This window comes from Xiphophorus maculatus, chromosome 1, assembly GCF_002775205.1.
Source record: "Xiphophorus maculatus strain JP 163 A chromosome 1, X_maculatus-5.0-male, whole genome shotgun sequence".
NCBI lineage: Eukaryota > Metazoa > Chordata > Actinopteri > Cyprinodontiformes > Poeciliidae > Xiphophorus > Xiphophorus maculatus.
In genome coordinates, this window is record NC_036443.1 from 23,392,094 (window position 1) to 23,410,402 (window position 18,309).

At 37.5% G+C, this 18,309-nt stretch overlaps 1 protein-coding gene across 1 annotated transcript; it reads left to right on the forward strand.

Annotated features, from left to right (window-relative positions):
* The first annotated feature begins 1,810 nt into the window (after window positions 1–1,810).
* LOC102217422 (forkhead box protein P1-B) lies at window positions 1,811–16,834 on the forward strand. Its single transcript, XM_023338629.1, has 16 exons — window positions 1,811–1,917; window positions 4,367–4,507; window positions 9,681–9,818; window positions 9,906–9,995; window positions 10,169–10,289; window positions 11,219–11,321; window positions 11,415–11,522; window positions 11,666–11,753; window positions 12,067–12,144; window positions 12,246–12,441; window positions 13,107–13,183; window positions 13,314–13,415; window positions 13,940–14,067; window positions 15,580–15,634; window positions 15,755–15,921; window positions 16,008–16,834. The coding sequence occupies exons 2-16, from the start codon at window positions 4,382–4,384 to the stop codon at window positions 16,168–16,170; spliced, it is 1,740 nt and encodes a 579-aa protein (XP_023194397.1). The 5' UTR covers window positions 1,811–1,917; window positions 4,367–4,381; the 3' UTR covers window positions 16,171–16,834.
* The last annotated feature ends 1,475 nt before the right edge of the window (window positions 16,835–18,309 follow it).

The following is an 18,309-nucleotide window of genomic DNA, read 5'->3' on the forward strand; positions in this document are numbered from 1 at the left end:
CAGAGCAGGATACACTGGATATTATTATTCCGGTGCACCTAAAAATAGATCAATTAGCTGAACATTTAGTTGTTGTTTTTTTTTTAATAATAATTCTATTTTAGTAAATCAATTAAAAGACTGAAATGCATATCACTATGTTATACACAATCACAAATTCTGTGAATTTTGATGATTATTGCTCAAGGTAAATGATGCCTAAAAGGCAGATCTCTCTGGAAATGATAACATTGCTTAAGACCAAAACAAAAAAAGGATTTGTTGGACAGAAATTATGCACATTGAGGCAATGTCAACTGCTTTTGACTTCTCAGCAGTTCAGCAGGCTGTCACTGATGCCCTACTCAAGAAGGGTAAGCCACAAAAAGTATCTTGCAAATAAAAAATAATAATAAAAAAGCTGGTTGTTCACATTATGTATCAAAATGTATTAATGGAAAGTTTAGTGGAAGAAAAAACATGGTTGAACAAAGTTCATAAGCAACTAGCATAGCTGAAGCCTCAAGGGGATTGTGAAACAGCCCATTAGAGAGTTTGGGGGCGTTACCACACACAGATGTGTCAAGACCATGGCCTATAACTTGTAATTTTAACTGTCAATTCATTTGTAATTGCTTGGTTTTGTCAGCTTGATGCAGAAATAAAGTCAGAAGAATTTTATCTGAATTAAGAAGAAAAAAAAAGGATTCCATTGTTGCTCAGTGGTGCAAAAATGAAAGTAAATTTTGTCTTTCTTTGAAAATCAGTGTCACAGAGTGTGGAGGATCAGTGAAGAGAAAAGAACCCAAGTTGCATGAGGTCCAATGTGACGTTTCCACAATCAGTAATAAAGGTGTCACCTCATGTTGATCCATTGCTGGTTTCTCTTTTTTTCCAAGTTCAAAGTTAGTGCAGTGGTCTACTAGGAAGATTTAGTTCACTTTTCTGACAAGCTTGGTGGAGATGCTGGTTCATTTTCCAGCAGGACTTGAAACCTTCTCACACAACCATTATTTGCTTTAATGATTATGGCTTCACTGTGCTTGGTAGGCTGGCAAACGGACCAAAATACCATAAAGCACCTGACCGTTATTGTCAATAGATTAAGGACTAGACCCAACAATGTAGATGAGTTGAATGTCACTTTATTCAACATGGGTTTCCTTACCCCAACAGTGCCACAGGTAACCTCTATGCCATGCCACATTGATACAGTAATTTATCCAAAACAACATTAACAAAAGATGTCAATATAGGAAAACTAACAAAAGGAAACTATTTGCATCAGTGATTCACGTGCTTGTGTCTGTTATTACACTCTTGTGTTGGTTTTTACATGTTCAAAACTGCTTTTTGTTTTCTAAGAGGTCCTTTAGTTTTTGCTTTGTTCTTGTGTTTTATGAAATGTCTGAACTTGTTAACGTTTTTTGTTGTTGTTGTTTTGGTGAATTCAGATATTTATTCATAACCAACGTAATAATTTATTAGCATTTTCTATGCAAACTATCAGCATGTTTCCTATTTTTACTTTTTTCCCCTCACGTTATTCATTTATTTGTTTGTTTATTCAAAAAAGAGGCATTTTAGAAAATGTTATTTTTCCTTATTTTATTACTTCAAAAATCAAACTTAATCGAGACATAATTTATTTATGAACAAATTAACGTTTTACACACTGCATGGTAATGTTTGGTTGTGTTATTTTTTAAAATCTATTTATTAAAAACTATTAAAGAAGAAACATGTTTTCTGCAGTGACTTGCGTCAAAAATTTAGAAGTCCTCGTGTTAACATGACGTCACCATTGTTTACTTTTACCCAAACCACGCCCCCGTTAGCAACTTGTGGCTAGCTCGTTACCGAGGAAGGCAGAGAGCGTCGAGGGATCTTCTTCTGACACCACCCAGCGTCAAAGACTGTCCGCTCGCACACATTTCTGTGAGTAAACGACATTATACCAGTTCACTCCCTTATATTGAACGATTACAGGCATGAACGATGGGTTTATTTTGAAAACCACCTGGAGGCGCAGCGAAGAGGAGAGGGAGAACCGTTTCGTTTGAGCTAACGTCAGGACCCATAATATAGCTTTTGTTAGAGCTGATGTTAACGTGCACGCCACGCGTGATGTTGATTAAAAACGGCGTTACTGTGAAGCTGCCTCTCATGTATGTTGCTCGGTTGTTTTGTATAGTTGACCTATTAGACTCAGGTGTCAGGGTTTGTCTGGTTATCTAGCTTATGTAAGCTAATGGCTCCAAATCTTAAATGGAAACCCAGAACTGCGGTGGTTGGCGTCAACAGATATCGGATGTGATCGTGTCGCCTCAAGGCAAATTAAAGATAATAACATTACAATAACACAGTTCAGGTGACATCTTCTACTGGTCATTTCTAAGTTTAAGTACTTCGTTGTAGCTGCTGCGAGTGAAATGGCTGCACTTAGTTCAAATTCAGAACGCAGTTAGCTGTAACGTTTGGTTAATTTTGGATATTACAGTCCTTAATTGTTCCAGTATTATAACTGTAATTGAGTGTTGTATTGTTTGCCTTTGCACGGCAGGTCTGTTTAATTTAATTTTTAATTGGCGATCCATATCCTATAAAAGTGTGAGAGTACATATAAAATGAAAATAAGGAACACAGCAGAAATTAAAAATACTGACAAATAAATAAAACCACTGGACTGAGGAATTAATTGTGGCTTAATTAGCTGCATTCAGAAGCATAAGAAATCTATCACACGTACAAATTTAAAACATTGAGTTAAGTCTGAGGAAGATATGCAACATGTATGCTGTTTCTGACCGATTTGCATTTTTCTTACTCCTGTAACAACGCGAGCACATATGAGAATCAATGTGCTGCAGGTGGCTTCCCCGAGATAATAGTTCTCAGTCTTTTAAAAAATGGAGATATTACAAGATTTCTCCATTTAAAATAAGCATGTCCCAGAAAGTCATCAGATTTCCCCATTGAGCTTAAAAAAAAGAATCTAGCTGAAGTACATGCTGTTGGTTAAAGCATTTTCTGGTCGAAAAAGACTTAAATGAATAGGGGGAAAAGTCTGATTTTGTCAGTATTTGAGCATTTGATTACTGATCAAAGCCAATCAACAAATCATTTAAAAAAATTGCTCCATTTATTGGTGCATCTCTAATCTGAGAATCATGCTCTTTTCAGCTTGGTGTTCAAAATCATTGTTATTACAACTTAAAGTGTTTCATTTAAGCAAAAACAAAATCCAAACCTTGAAAAGTTACAATTTTGTTTGAAAAAAAATATGATGTGCTTTTTTTTATAAGATAAACCTGATGAACAACCAGGTAACATTTGTATTACTTTCAGAATGAGGTGGTTGACAAAGTTTACAGTTTTGCCCTTACGCTCAGCTTTCCCCTCCAGCCTTCTTTTAAAAAACTCTACAGGAAACTCTGCCCTTTGTCTTCCAAACTAATCCTGATCCCGGGAGCTAAAATAAACAGTGCAGACGTTACCAGCCCCTGCCTGTTTTCAACAGATTTTAGCTCTAGTTGGCCATTACTGGAAGCTCAGAGGTATAAGTGATGTCTTGAGCATGGATGACACATCTCTAGAGCTAGACATAACTTGTTGCTGATTAGTCATCATTTTTCACCTTTTTTGTTTGATTTTAATTTTATTTTTACTCATTGCGGACTCTTGGCCTTCGATTTATCACAGCATATGCAGCGCAGTCTAATCTGATGTTCTCTAACTGTTGCCTCTCAGTCGTGCGTATAAGATTGATTTGATTCGAAGATTAATCTCAAAATGTCGAGCTCTCAAGCATGTTAGGCGCTCGATTTCTCTGCTGCTTTCCTTCTCCTTATGCTTTTTGTTTGCCTTCTTTATTTACCTTTGTTTATGCTGCTGAGCTTTTTACTCAAACACTCCCAAGCTGTATACATAAAAGCCTACTTGTGCATTGTGCTACCTGCCACAGCCGTTTATCGCACCACCTGGTTAATGGTAAATTGTTCCAGAAGGAAGATATGTTTGCACATAAACACGGACCCAGGGCCCCTGTGTTTACAGTAGTCATGGCAGCACTTGGTTATTCAACAAATAGATTTAACATCTTCCTCTCTGACTAGTGGTAGAGTGTGTTTGTATTACTGGGTTGGGCCGCAGAAGCGAACTTCTCAACTTTTAGTGCTTTTCTCTCGTGTACCCACCATGCTGTGACGCTCATTTCAGCCGCTACTGATTCTTTATTTTTTTCTTGAAGAATGAATTTCTTATCGCCGTGTGAAGTTATTTCGTTGAAAGCAGCCAACCATGTATGTTTTCAGCATTCTGTCATTCCTCGGTGGCTTCATCGAGTGACTTTCACTTCTTTCCTATTTCCCTCTCTCCTTTTTTGCAGGCCAGTGAAGTCCAGATGCATGAGTCCCAGTCAGATCCAGCAGGACACACCATACAAGCAATCCACATAGAAAGCAGAAATCCTTCTGAGAATGAGAGTCGAGTGAAGAGCAGCCAGACTTCTCCTCCAGAGGTCGCAGGGGTCAGTTGTCCGCACTGGCATTCATTCACTCCATCAGAGTTAGCTTTACAAATAACAACTAGAGATGCGTCGATCAGGCCGACACCGATTCAAATCATTTTTATTTGTTGATTTACTTCTTGATGCATTCTTAGTTTTGATACATTCGCATTGGGGAAATAAACATCTGGTTTTCAATATTCGACCTGACGATCGTTGATCAGAGCCGATTCTGAAAAAAATAGTCAAATTCCAAATCAGCCGATTGATTGGCGTACTTATAAAAAATATATATATATTTTACAGATCTTTTTTTGAAATTTCCAGCAATTCATCCTCCAAAACAATTTTCTTTAATGTGTTTTCTACAGATGCATAGATCAGTCTTTTCCTGGCTGGTATGATTTCCACATTTATTTAAGGTCTGACTTGCTGATTCCAGTTTCCATCCAATTTTAATTTTAGAATTAAAATAAAAAGGTTCTGCATTCTTTTTTCTTTAAAATATTGTTTGTAGCTGCGTTAGATTAGCTGGACTAAACCCAAACAGAGCGCACATGCTTTTAGTTATAGGCGTATACGTGTAAGAAGTGCTGGGAGTTTCTCGGCTTCATGGGTTTCATGAATGGAAGAAAAGCAAATTGGATTTTTCAGTGTCGAACCGTCACCGATCAGAGCTGATATTCTGATCTCTGGCTGCTTGATTGGCGAATAAAAGACATTTGACTGACAAAAGAAAGAGAACAAACGTGTTGCTACAGCTGAAAATGATGACCTCGATATTTTTCATGACATCATTCTGCAGTGAGGGGTTCTGTTACTTTGTAACACTAGATAGGTGTAAGGAGACATGGATAAACATTTATCTCCACTTCAGCAGATCCAGATGCTTCCCCCACCCACTAAAGCGTGAATAGATTTGTTTCACTTGAACCGTATCCAAGCACCACAGTTTTTTTGTTTTGTTTGTTATTTTTTTTACCCAATACCCGTACACTTAGATAATTTTAATGAGTCTTCAAACCTTTCTGTTTTCTTGTCTGTGTTTCTCAGCTTCTTCACGGTGAAAGAGAGTGCATCGAATAGGTTTTGGGGGAGAGGGCGTGTGTGTGTGTGTGTGTGTGTGTGTGTGTGTGTGTGTGTGTGTGTGTGTGTGTGTGTGTGTGTGTGTGTGCGTGTGTGTGTGTGTGTGTGGAGCTGAGGTTTAGAAGAGGAGGGGGCAGCTCGGCTCCTGCCGGGTGGAGGGATCAGTGTTATATTGTTAGGTCTGTTTACGCTCGCGTCACGTGGAAAAGCTGGGTTAGATTTTCATAGTTGCCGAGAAGTATTTCAGAAACCTTCCAATGGAGACTTTCAGGTTTGTTCTGTTCTAGCATATAGAGCCAGACTTTTGTAATTAGTTGCTTTAGTGTCTGTGTTTTTTTGTTGTTTTTTTTGCATAAGAGTGATGTTTGGATTTTTCAGCAAGTGCATGTTTTTTTTTTGTTTTTTTAACACAGCACAGCAGTAAGAATCGGTTCTGGAATGAGAAGCTTATTGTTTGTTTGTTTGTTTGTGTTTTTTTCTCCTGCATGTTTTTGGCATTTCCCTCTGCTGTCAGTCTTTTCTCAAAAGAGTTCACAAGACCAGTCTTGCGGGAACATATCTGTGTTTACACTCAGTTGCTCACTGGTATGACTTTCAACAATAACAACAACAGAAGATGTTTGGACTTGCACGCTGCCATAGCAACGGGGATTAGGCGAAGGCTGTTGTTGTGTTGATGGTGTCCATAGAAAAAAATAGAGGGGGCCAACTGGCTCTGTCCGTGGGATGGACCTGCCTTTTTTCTTTTCTTTTTTCCTTTCATTGCTTTAGTGGCCATTCTGCAGCACGCAGTTTCATAAGAAAGGGCAAACCAGGAGGCAGTCCTCTGTTATTGTTAGCCCAAAGCCTGTGTGAAATTCTCTGTCAGTTTGTTTACCCGACTCCAAACAGACTGTGCCTTTGGAGAGGAATGTTTGTTTGTGGTTCAAACCTTAATTAAAATACGAATCTCAAGTTCTGTTTTCGTAAACAGGCTCTGTGTGCTTTTTTTATTCATTATTTATATCTCTGTGCCATTTTGATTCCTCAGTTTATGTTTACCATAAACAACTCCTGAGCTGTGAAGCTGACAGCAAGGGGACGGTTGAGGGGCGGGGGTAAGGCGGGCTGGGGGGGGGTTTGATAATTGCTCCGACTAGAAGAAGAAGAAGAAGATGATGTTGTTTTTCGGGTTCTGGCTGCTGTTGGTGTTGTTGTTGTTGTTTTCGCTGGAGTTATAATTCCCCTGAGCCATCCTGTGTTTTGGTTGTTTTTGTATTTCTGCTGCTGTTTTTAGCAGTAATGTCAGAACCACTTGGGTCACATTGCAAAGTTGAACTGAGAATTATAGAAAGAATTTAATAACAGGTGGTTAGGCAAGAATAACCGCTTATTTTTCCTGAGTGGCGCTGTGTTTAATTATACATGGTTCAGTAGTTTTTTGTTTTTTTTAATAAGCTGATTTGAGCTTGAGATTATTACTGAATGATAACATTTAGAAAAAAATTATCCTTTGACCGAATTGACACTAAAACAAAAATGTATTCCATGATCTAATGCTTTAAGTTGTAATTAAGATAAGAATGTCTTTCTGGAAAGTGAGGGAAAGTGTTTTTTTTGTTTTTTTTTCAAACTGTTGATGGCAACAAGTGTGGGAGGGGCAGCTCTCTAGTGTCCATAAACAACACTGAAAGCCATTGCATCTAATTTAAAAACGAGTTCAAACCAGAAGAGATTTATAGCTGAAATTTAGAAATTTAATTATCCAAGCCTAATGACCAAAAAGTGAAGAACTCAAGGATGCACTGATATAGATATATTAGATATTTTCATCCCAACAAACATGGTTTGACTGAAAATCCTGCACACGTCTCCTTACGCCTATCAAATGCAGTGTTATAATGTAACAGAACCAGTCCCTCCAGAATATCAGGAAAAATATCAGGAATATTGGTGTTGAGATGTTTAGTAGAGGACGGATAGTTATCATACCATCCTCTGTTACCCTAATAAATGTTTAGAGTTTTGATCCAGACTGAAGTTGACAAGTTTTAACTTAAAAAAGCAGAAAAATATAGTGATGCATCAATGTAATTGAGTGAACTCTTATGTTTTTTATGTAGTTAATTTTCTGCAAGAATGAAATAGTTTAAAAGACTTATGCAGGAAAAGGCTACAAGCTTACTACATGCTTAAGCTTGTAGTAATTGTTTTGATGTAGTAAAAAAAAAATACGATTAAAGTAAAATTTCAATCAAGAGGTTGATACAAAAATATTGCTAAAATAATGACTAGATCAAGGGAAAAAAACTATTCAGTTACAAAAATGTCCATAATGATGCATGATTCCTAGAGAGTAATGCTGTTATTAGGCCATTATTTATTTATGCTTTGCTTATATTTCAACAATTACCTCCTGTAATAATGTGGGTCCCGTTTGATCTTAATTTAGTTTTAGTTAAATTTGGTTGACTCACTGTGAGGAATGTTACTTTGTGTTCGGTCTGAACTCTGTATCCTCTGTTTCTTATCTTTTAACCTTTTAGCCATAAAAGCAGCAACAAAGATAAAGTTGTATTTTTATACTTCACTCTCTTCTAAGGCATGCACAGTTTTGTTTATACAGTGCATAAGGATGAAGGGTGCAAAACTCGAGGATATTTTAAAATCAGCGTTATGCTGTGATTTGTGTTTTAACATATTCTCCTATTGAAACATCTGATATGTTGTGGTTTAAGTACAAGAACCTGCAGGAACCTTCAGGTTGTTTTATACACACAAACTATACAAATCAGAGCCATTGGTATCCAAGATGACCATTCTTAACTGCATACACATACAAACGAGCTCAGTTATCTAGCAGCTGATAGGAAATTTTTTTTCAATTAACCAAATATACCTACATTTTCTAGTTAGCCATTTAAGTGTGACCAGCCGATTTCATTGTTGATTGATTAAAATTTTTTTGGATTGGACAAACGTGCGGTTTTTTGTTTGTAGAGGCAGAAATTTTAATCCAACAGAAAATAAAAAAGTAATTTCAGAATTATCCTGTTTTAAGTAACCAAACACTTGTCTCCTATTGTTTTCTGAATTTTAACGTACTCATACGAAGGGCGTGCTGGTAGTCAATCCATCAATTGACCAAAAATGGAGGAAGCTCTTAGTTTTAATGCATTGGATGGACGTGGAAAGATTTTACTGTTTGACAGTCATAGAAGAGCCCATCAAATTGTTGGATTCTGATTTATGCCGCTCTAGTTGGTAATGATCCATCTTTAGGTAAATCATTGCAGCAGATTATAGATGAAATTGAAGCAGCTGTTGGGTCAAAATCCAAGCCTACAAATTCCCTGCTCACTGAACTGACATCCAGAAAAGTATTGTCCTCCAGAAAGTGCCTGACTTGACTTGATGAACCTGAATATCTGGTTCACAGTGAGCATCCTTAAAAAGTGTTAAATTCATGAATCTAAAATGACGCCTTAAATAATCACAGATTTTAAATTTTGTCGTGACTATGTATGTTTTTTCTTATGGGATGTTTATATCAGGCAAAAGTTTGAGTCACACACAGACATTTTCATTCACTGCATTCTTTGCCTTGAGGCAAATAAGCCTACCAGGAACAAGTTAAATAATTGCCGCTAATACTTTCTAACTTACTTTTTTCTTCTATAAATTTATTGGCTGGACGACATTCGCAAAAAAAGGCACTAGTTTTTTTTTGCGTCTATGATGGGTGCGTAAATTTATCATCAGTTGATCGAGACGACCCACATTCTTTGAAAATGTTTGACACTGCAAGGGTTGCCATGTGAGAAGCACAAAGCCAAGAGCCACAAAAAGATCACCGAAATTTCACTGTTTTGGTCCCCTGAAAAAAAACAAAAAAAACAATTGCATTTCTTTTTTACATTTTTGTTGTAGTATAGGACTTAAATTTAATTCATAATGGTCTTAAAACATCTTAAATTTGAGTTGGTGGAACCTGGTAAAGAAAAAAAGGCATACGTCCCGTTTAAAGGCTCCCGCCCTTTTTCTTTCTCAGAAACAATTAATGACTCCTCTCCCTACATTTCTGGGAAAGACTTTAGCCAGTCTGATCTTCTCTCCTTTGATGATGAAGGTTCCAGCGTCGTTGTCGATGATGACCCCGCCTGCCGAAGCTCCGCAGCCACTGCAGCAGGCACCACAGCAGCCCGTCCTCAGTCCTCAGCAGATCCAGGTGCTAGTCCAGCAGCAGAAGGCGCTCATGTTACACCAGGTAACGGCACGACTAGCTCGTTTCGTACGCCACATTTAACACAGGCCCTGTGCCCGTGTCATTCTAACGTTATTAATATGTCTGCAGCAACAAATCCAGGAGGTCTTCAAGAATCAGCAAGAGCAGATAAATATGCAGCTTTTGCAACAGAAGAATGCCGGGATAGTTACTCAAGAGGTAACTTGCAGAAATACTCTATACGTCAGGGAAGTAATTAAATGGGACTGCTTTGACTTGTGGTTATTAACTGAACACTGAATGTTGTGTAAATACAGAGTACAGAAAGCTCCTGTTTCTTAGCCCAACAGAGAATATTTGTGGAAAGTTTAATCCCCGATCGTCTGTCGCAGCTTACAGCCCAGCAGATCGCCATCCAGCAGCAGCTGCTTCAGGTGCAGCAGCAGCATCTCCTCAACCTGCAGAGGCAAGGCCTGCTGTCTGTGCTTCCCAGCACCCCCACTGTAGCTCCAGGTATGATGCATCGCACGGTCTCACGTCTGCCCTCCGTTACTCACACTATGGAGGAAGTTAAATTTAAAAAGAAACTTTCTGTGGTGGAATTAAATCAAGTTCAGTTTCAAAAACTAGAACTTTTTAGAGGGTCTATTCAGGTTAGATTTTGCTAAGAAAACAGCTAAGTGTTTATCTTTAATTGTTTGTGTTACTGAAGCTGTCTTCTTAGACACAAATGAAAATAGAAAGGAAAACAGACTGTTTGTACAGTCTGTACAAACCTGCATCATTAACATATTTTGAGTTGAAATCATTGGAGCGCCCCCAGGTTTGACTGTGCTGCATGTAGGCTGCTGTATAACCGGAACAACAGCCTCAGGACTCTGTTAGGACATTTAGCATTTCAACTGAGTTTATTTATGTTTACCATAGGTTTTGATTAAAATTCTAAATATGAATTCTTTAAGCTGATTGGAAAGACCCCAGGCTAATTATGTAGAGATCTTTTGCTCAAAATGCATCGTTTGGCTTCCTGTTGAATATAAAATGGAATTTATGCCCACATATTCTTTTCCCTGTATGTCTGAATGATTCAAACTCAAAATATAGCAGATAAATTGGAAATATATAAGTTGGATTACCTACTTTTTTTTTTTTACATTTGACTGTAACTTGTTTTTAAAACACATTTGTAATATTTTGAATATAATTACAGTTTTTTAAATCCAAACCAACTTTGAGAACAAGTGAGGGAAACATATAGGAGCGGTGGGATCCAGGATAGTTTAGCAGGGGGCGCCATTGATCAAACCAATAAGCTTCTAATGACACTTCTGATGTCATGGCACCTCATGTGGAACAGATCTTCATCTGAGCTTCACTCAGATGACTTGTAGTGAAGCTGCATATATCTCTAAGGATGTCTCTGTTTATTTGTGACTCTTCAGGGTGTGAAAATGGCAGCGTCCTCTCTCCTGGTGGAGATATCCGAGAGTCTTCCAGCCAATCGACCACCAACGGTCATCACACTCTGATGAAGAGGAAAGAAAGGTTTACAGTTTACTGCTTTCTGTTTCTGGTTGCTCATGTTTGTATGTATTCTTGAAAGGTTCCATTGATAGCTGACTTTTGCGTTTTGTGCAGTGGGTCACAGGAGGAAAGCCCCCAGAACAGCCATCCTCTGTATGGAAACGGCATGTGCAAATGGCCAGGCTGTGAAACTGTTTTTGGAGACTTTCAGGCATTCATGAAGTGAGTACATATAACAATAAAATTAGCATTGACGCTAACGAATAGAACATTTAATGTATTAAATCTCCTTCTAGTTGCCCAACTTTACAATTAGTCAGCGTCCTCTGACTAATTAACATTTAAACATATTTGTTTATGTCCAGACATTTGAACAGTGACCACACACTTGACGACAAGAGTACGGCGCAGTGCCGTGTGCAGATGCAGGTTGTTCAACAGCTGGAGCTGCAGGTATGGAGAGCGCTGGTTTCTTTCTCAAACAAACAAAAAATCTATGAATCATCTTCGGTTTACCAGAATTACCTTTGCGTGTTATACTTTCATAAAACTAAAATGTCGGTGACGAGTTGTGAAAAGACAGCTCTGTCAAAGTAAATGTGGATGTATTTGTAGTTCTGCTGTGTTTTTTGCACCCTCCCTGGAAGCAGAGGTGTTGTGTTTGGATAATTACAGCGCTCAGGATGACACATTGAACGCCATGTAACTAAAACTGTGAATTCACCAACCAACCTCACGCTCTATTTTGGTCCTCCATCTAACACAGCTGAAGAAAGACAAGGAGCGACTGCAAGCTATGATGGCTCATCTCAAATCGTCTGAACCCAAACCTGCAGCTCAGCCTGTGAGTTCTCATTTTCCATTTACTCTTTTTGCAAACATCTTCCGCTTGACTTGTAGTTAACACATTTTTTGTGGGGTTTTTTTATGTGTGTGTGAGCGCAGGTGAATCTGGCGTCTAATGTGTCTTTCACCCCGGTGACATTGCCCAAAGCCCCTCCTCCTATGAGTCTTTCTCAGAGTGCCACAGCCCCCTCCACGCCCCTCACACCGCTCTCTGACTCGCCGTCAGTCCTCACCCCCAACAGCTTGTTCACCAGCACTCCTGTACGGAGGCGATACAGCCGCTCTGTCAGCCAAGGTACCAAACACATTAGGAATATCTGCAGGATTTACAGCGCTTTGCAAAACTTTGATACCAGTTGACCTTTACAACATTACAACCATATGAACTTCATTTTGTTTTACCGGGACACTCAAGACACAATAAGTAGTGCATAATCATGAGGCTTTTTGCAAATGAAGACCTGAAAACTGTGATGAGCATTTCTATTTATTTCCCTTTCTTAAAATCTAATGATACCAACAAGATGTCGACTTGAAATAAACTTAAAATAACTTCTAACGGTTTAGATCAAAGCCTACTCCTGTGTTTGAAAGTTTAGACCCAAATCGTGTTAGAAATCTGTGGTAAAACTTGAAATGAATTCATGCAGCGCAATCGGTAAAAAAAAAAAGTGAAAGTTGAATAATCTTGTATTTGTAAGAAAAAATTCAAAACATTGTACTCTTTTTATTCCACGCTATAATTATGTGCTGCTTTGCCTTGGTTTGTCACGTAAAATCTCAATAAATTACTCTGAAGTTTGTGGTTGTAACATGACAATATTTACACAAGCGCAATGGGTACAGATACGTTGCATGGCATTTTAAATACCTTATTTGAAGGAACGGTTTCTATTTGTTGCATCTTTTTCTTCTATTAAGTTCACAAACATATTTTTTATGCTTTTTTTTTTTTTACAGATATAATTGATAATAAAGAGTTCTACCTGAGCACAGAGGTTAGACCTCCATTTACATATGCGTCCCTCATAAGACAGGTAACACGTCCTGGATATATGTACTTCATAACTCTTCAATATTTTGTTTGTTTTCAGCTTTCTTTTGCATAGCTCCATAACTCGGTCACTGTAAAAACAGTATCTCTGACTCCCTTTTTATCTGTTTCAGGCTATATTTGAATCGCCTCGCAATCAGCTGACGTTAAACGAAATCTACAACTGGTTCACCAGGAACTTTGCATATTTCAGGCGCAATGCAGCTACTTGGAAGGTATCCATAACATCACACATTTAAAAATGAGAACACAAAAAGTCTCATTGTATTTAAATTAGAAATGGGTATTTATCGTATCGTTTATCATTTATCATGATACATTTGTAATTGTAAGATTTTAATTCATCGATGTCACAAAAAATTTCAGTTAATGACATTTAAAAGCTCTTAAAACTATCTATCCATATTGTTGGGATTGTAATTTTTACAGCATTTTTCTCCACTGTTTGTTCAGTAGAAGTGTATCAATAAGTATAAATAAATTTTAAAATATGATGAAATGCTGTTACTGTGTGCATTTTAGTTATGCTAATCAAACTACAGAAGCTTATTACAAATGGGAATGTTGTTCAAGAGCAGTATTTGTGTTTGTGGGACTACAATCGATGTGACACACTGTATATTACCACTAAATATTGGGATAACACTTTTAAGTCCATATCCCCCGCAACTAATTTCCATTTAGTCGTCATTTACATGAGATTTGTGTAACGGCACAAGGTGTTTCTTGAATCTTCCAGAATGCTGTCAGACACAACCTCAGTCTGCATAAATGCTTTGTGCGCCTGGAGAACGTGAAGGGAGCCGTGTGGACGGTAGACGAGATCGAGTTCCACCGACGGCGGCCTCAGAAGGCTGCTGGTAACGGGTATGTACACTGTAGACAGTAAGACAGGACGCTGTGTACTTTCCCATCTTACTAGACGTCAGGTGGCCGACATCAAAGAACTTGACCTTGTCACTCCGCCTCACGAGTGCCTGCAATATTTACTGTAAGCAAGCGTTGAAGCTAAGAAGCCCCAGGGGTTTGCTTTTCTAACATCGCGTATATTTGTTGTGTTTGTGTAGCAAAATTAAGGACACCGAAGGGCATCTTGACATCTTTAAATAAAATATGACAACAGCAACACTGTAAACAGCTCAGTGAAGGTGAAAGATTTACAGTATATTTGATTTAAATCAAGTCAGTGCCGGTACAGAAAGGGTCATTGATGACTTCTGCTAAATAAATCATTGGGAAGTGACAGGCAGTCTGATCTATGTTTCACAAAGAAATAAATGTAGATTTAAAAAAAACTTTAATCCTTGTAATGAACCAAGATTTCATGCTCTTTTTTTTTGTTTGTTTGTTTTTTTTAGTGTGTTGTGCGTCAGAAAATTAGGAATTGGGTTATTAAAAAAGCATAACTGCTATTTAGATATCCTTTGCCCACATTTGAAATTCAAAATGAAAGAGAATTGACTACTAGAGTGATTTTTAAAACTTTCTCTTTGGATTTTTGCCGGGGTTTTTTGTTTGGGAAATTACAGAGAAAAAAAATGTCTCAACTAAAATCTAATATGCCAAAATAGTATTGTTAGCTCTTCACTCACTGCTTTAAAAATCCAGAACTTGAGATATTTTAGATTTTCTTTTTAATGTGACTACATTAAAAGCCTAGTTGTGGATGCATTCATGTTACATAAACGTGTGAAAAAAGGCATGTAAGAAATTTCAGTTTTTTTGAAGAACCTCAGAAACATCTACGTTCTCTTAGACATTTCCTGAATATGAGGGTCAACATTGACCTGCCTTAATGGAATGGCACATATTCTCTGCTGCTTTCCTCTCACTGACTAAATGTACTCAAATAAAGGATTTCATATTTTTTTCAAAATTTACAGTGTTTTTCTTGTTTTTCTATGTCTTTCCATCTAATCATTGCTTTGTCTCTACATATGAAACGTAGATATATTTGTAGCTAATTTTTAACTAATGAGACTCAATATGCATCTGCTTTACGAGGATGGCAGGTTATGTCGTCTTTCCTATTTTGAGGAGTGGCAGAAACAGAAATTCTAGTAAAAATTTCCTGAACACTCCTGTAAAGTTGCTAACGATGCTGCTAAGCATGCTAATGACCATTTTGTTAAAAAAAAAACAGAAAAAAACTCATATTTTTTAAGCACAGAATTTTTTTCACTTTTCAAAGAAATTCAGTTTAGATTGAAGATAAGATCTTTAGTTTAAAATTTTACTACTCAAATTAAAATGATCTTACTTTAAAGCGTTTTGCTCTTTTCCAGGGGGGTTCCAATGAATCTAGAGGGCGCTGTAATATTTTCCCATTTGGCTGCAACTAATTAATATATAACGTCTTTTGCACATTCTTGCCAATAGATCTCTGCTGAAGAACTCTCAAAGTCGCCAGAGCTTGCCTGGGTCTGCTCTTCAGGTGAGAGATACGATCTCAAGCTTTGTTTTGTTTTTTTCATTTTAAAATCTTAGTATTATGGAAGATGAAGCTAAAAGTTGGCACGTTTGAGACACTTAATGCCACTTTCCCCCCTCTCAGAATGCTGGTCTAGATGGAAACAGCTGCCTGTACAACCCGGCCTCGATAGGTAGCATCGCGCTGCACTCGCTGCCTCACGTTCTCCAGGAGCAGATGAACGGAGCGCTGGCTAACGGATGTGGCTACCAAAGTGACAGCAGCACAACACAGTCTCCTCCTCAAGCTTTGTAAGTTCTCCCTTTCCCCACCTTCTCCATTGCATTCCTCCCCGCTGGTTTGAAACGTCAGTACTGACAGCGTATCCTCTCCTTAGTATTAAAGAAGAGCAGGAGGACGAGGAGATCAGCGAAAACTATCCCTACGAGTCTCCGGAGAGCACAGACGAGCACGGCCACAGCCCCGAAATGCTCCAGGAGGAAATCAACGGCAGCCCGGAGAGGTCCGAGCTTCATTTCGATCGTGTGCCTTCTCTCTGACGATTAGGTCCAGCTTCTCCACGGCGACGCCAAATGTCTCACAACATGTGTGAAGTGGCATTCCAGAAAGCAGCGGCTTCATCTATGTAACCAAACACTCTGTCCTTTAGAGTTTTGTTTTCCTTCTTTTTTTTTATTATTATTATTATAAAAATTTTGGAGCATTAGTTTTTGTTTGGTAATCTAGCTCTCAGCTGTTTTTGTACAGGTGATTGAGATCACAATAAGACGTTTGTGAAACTGTTTGTGATGTTTCTCATTTTATACAGTTAATCTCTTCACAATAAAAAAAGACCATGATGAGAGAAGCCAAAGGAAAGGGAACACAAATAGTTAGCACTTAACAATAAAAGTTCCCTTGTTTTAATTGCAGCTTTGTGCTGTGATGGGGCCACACGACCTGATTTTATTTTTAGTAATCATTATATATAAAGATTTGTAGAGGACATAAGAAAAATGTTGCTATAAAAATGAAAATGTTCACTGCCAACATGATCTGTTTGTATTCAAGGTATAATCGATCCAGCTGATCAAAAGAATACACTGCTTCTTTATATTTAAGTTTTTCACCCTTTCAAGAACATTACATTATAAAATAGATTTTATCATTATTGTAAACCAATGCATCTCTATGTATATTAAATTGCTCATGATCTATGTGAAATTATGTCTGTGATTTTTGTACTTTATTCCTAGATTGTTGTTCATGCAAATGTTACAGTTTATTCAATCTAATAAGCTCATTTAGATTATAACATATACTAAAATTATTTTTAGAGCGCATATCAAATTGAACATGTCTAATTCAGATATTATATGGACTCCTATTTGATCGATGAATCAAATGTGTTTTTGCATACATAATCATGTAGTGAGATTACACGTAAATTAAATTATGTGTAATTCAGTTGATCAGATGCCAATTGGAAAAAAAACATCTAAAATCGTCCAGCCTGTTCCATTGAGTTGAGTCGCTCTTAAAAAAACAAAACTGCAACAGAACCAGGTTCAGAATTCACATCTGGTGCAGCTGGATGGAGATTTAAGGAAAGAAAAAAAAACAAGCACAGAGTTTAGATTTCTTTGTATGGGAAAGAAAAGCAAAGAGAATGAAGTTATTTATTCAGATTTACAAGTTTAAAACAGTGATTTAACTGTATTTATAAATGCACCAAATTATAAGTTAAGGCAATTTTATTCATGTTGGACCATTCACACACAAAGCAATCAAAAATGCCTCACAGGACATCAAAGGAAAGGTAAATATAATAAAACACCAGCATGAAGGCATGGCATAAAAGAAACAACTGTTTCAAAAAGTTCATAAGTCAAATTTTGTAATCAAAATCTGCAATAAACACAAAAAAAATTCTATCAACCCTCATTTGACCAAGGTAAAACTACTTGAGATCAAAGATCTCTTTCACAAAAGACAACACAGTTAAACAGTTAGTTGCAAAAAACAGTACAATATCAATAACATCTTTAAATAAAAATCGGTCTCCTAAAGTCAGTGTAAACAGTGGAAAATAGACTTTGTTTCTGCTAAATTATGTATTAAAAATGCCTTCTGTCCTGATTTAAAACAAGCAACAGTTTTCAGATAGTTTGTTCCAGATATGAGGGACATCAAAAACTAAATGCTGCCTCTGCTTGTTCCCTTCTGGTCCAAGTCACCACAAGTAAGTAGCTCTTTGAAAACCTGACACATTTACACAGTGCATACTTGACAACCTATACGGAAATGCATTTTGGTGGAAGACCATGTACTGCTCTAAGACCAGTAGCAGATTTTTAAAAAGTGACAAGAAACAACTTCATCCATTTTCCTATTGGTCAGGACTCCAGCAACAGAATTTAGAACGGGCTGCAAATGCCTGATTAACTTTTTACGACCTGTAAATACACTGTTGCAGACAGCCCAAAGTCAGTTTTCATCTTCTTCCAAAATTCCATTAAAAATACACACATCAACCTATTAAAACAGAATGTAGGGGAAGGGATGTAAGTCCATTTATACCCAATACATTCACTTGTTCAACCACAAAGGTCACAGAGCGATAGTACAACTGTGGATAAGAAAACTCATCCATTCAGACATTTTTTAATTCAGTATCTCCACTCATAAATTCACATGCT

What these genes read in the sequence shown, in the direction of transcription:
- LOC102217422 (XM_023338629.1), top strand. Translation starts at nt 4,382, where the DNA reads ATGCATGAGTCCCAGTCAGATCCAGCAGGACACACCATACAAGCAATC. An exon ending in CAGCCGCTCTGTCAGCCAAG is followed by an intron (nt 12,442 to 13,106) that starts GTACCAAACACA and finishes TTTTTTTTACAG; the next exon opens with ATATAATTGATAATAAAGAG. An exon ending in TGCCTGGGTCTGCTCTTCAG is followed by an intron (nt 15,635 to 15,754) that starts GTGAGAGATACG and finishes CCCCCCTCTCAG; the next exon opens with AATGCTGGTCTAGATGGAAA.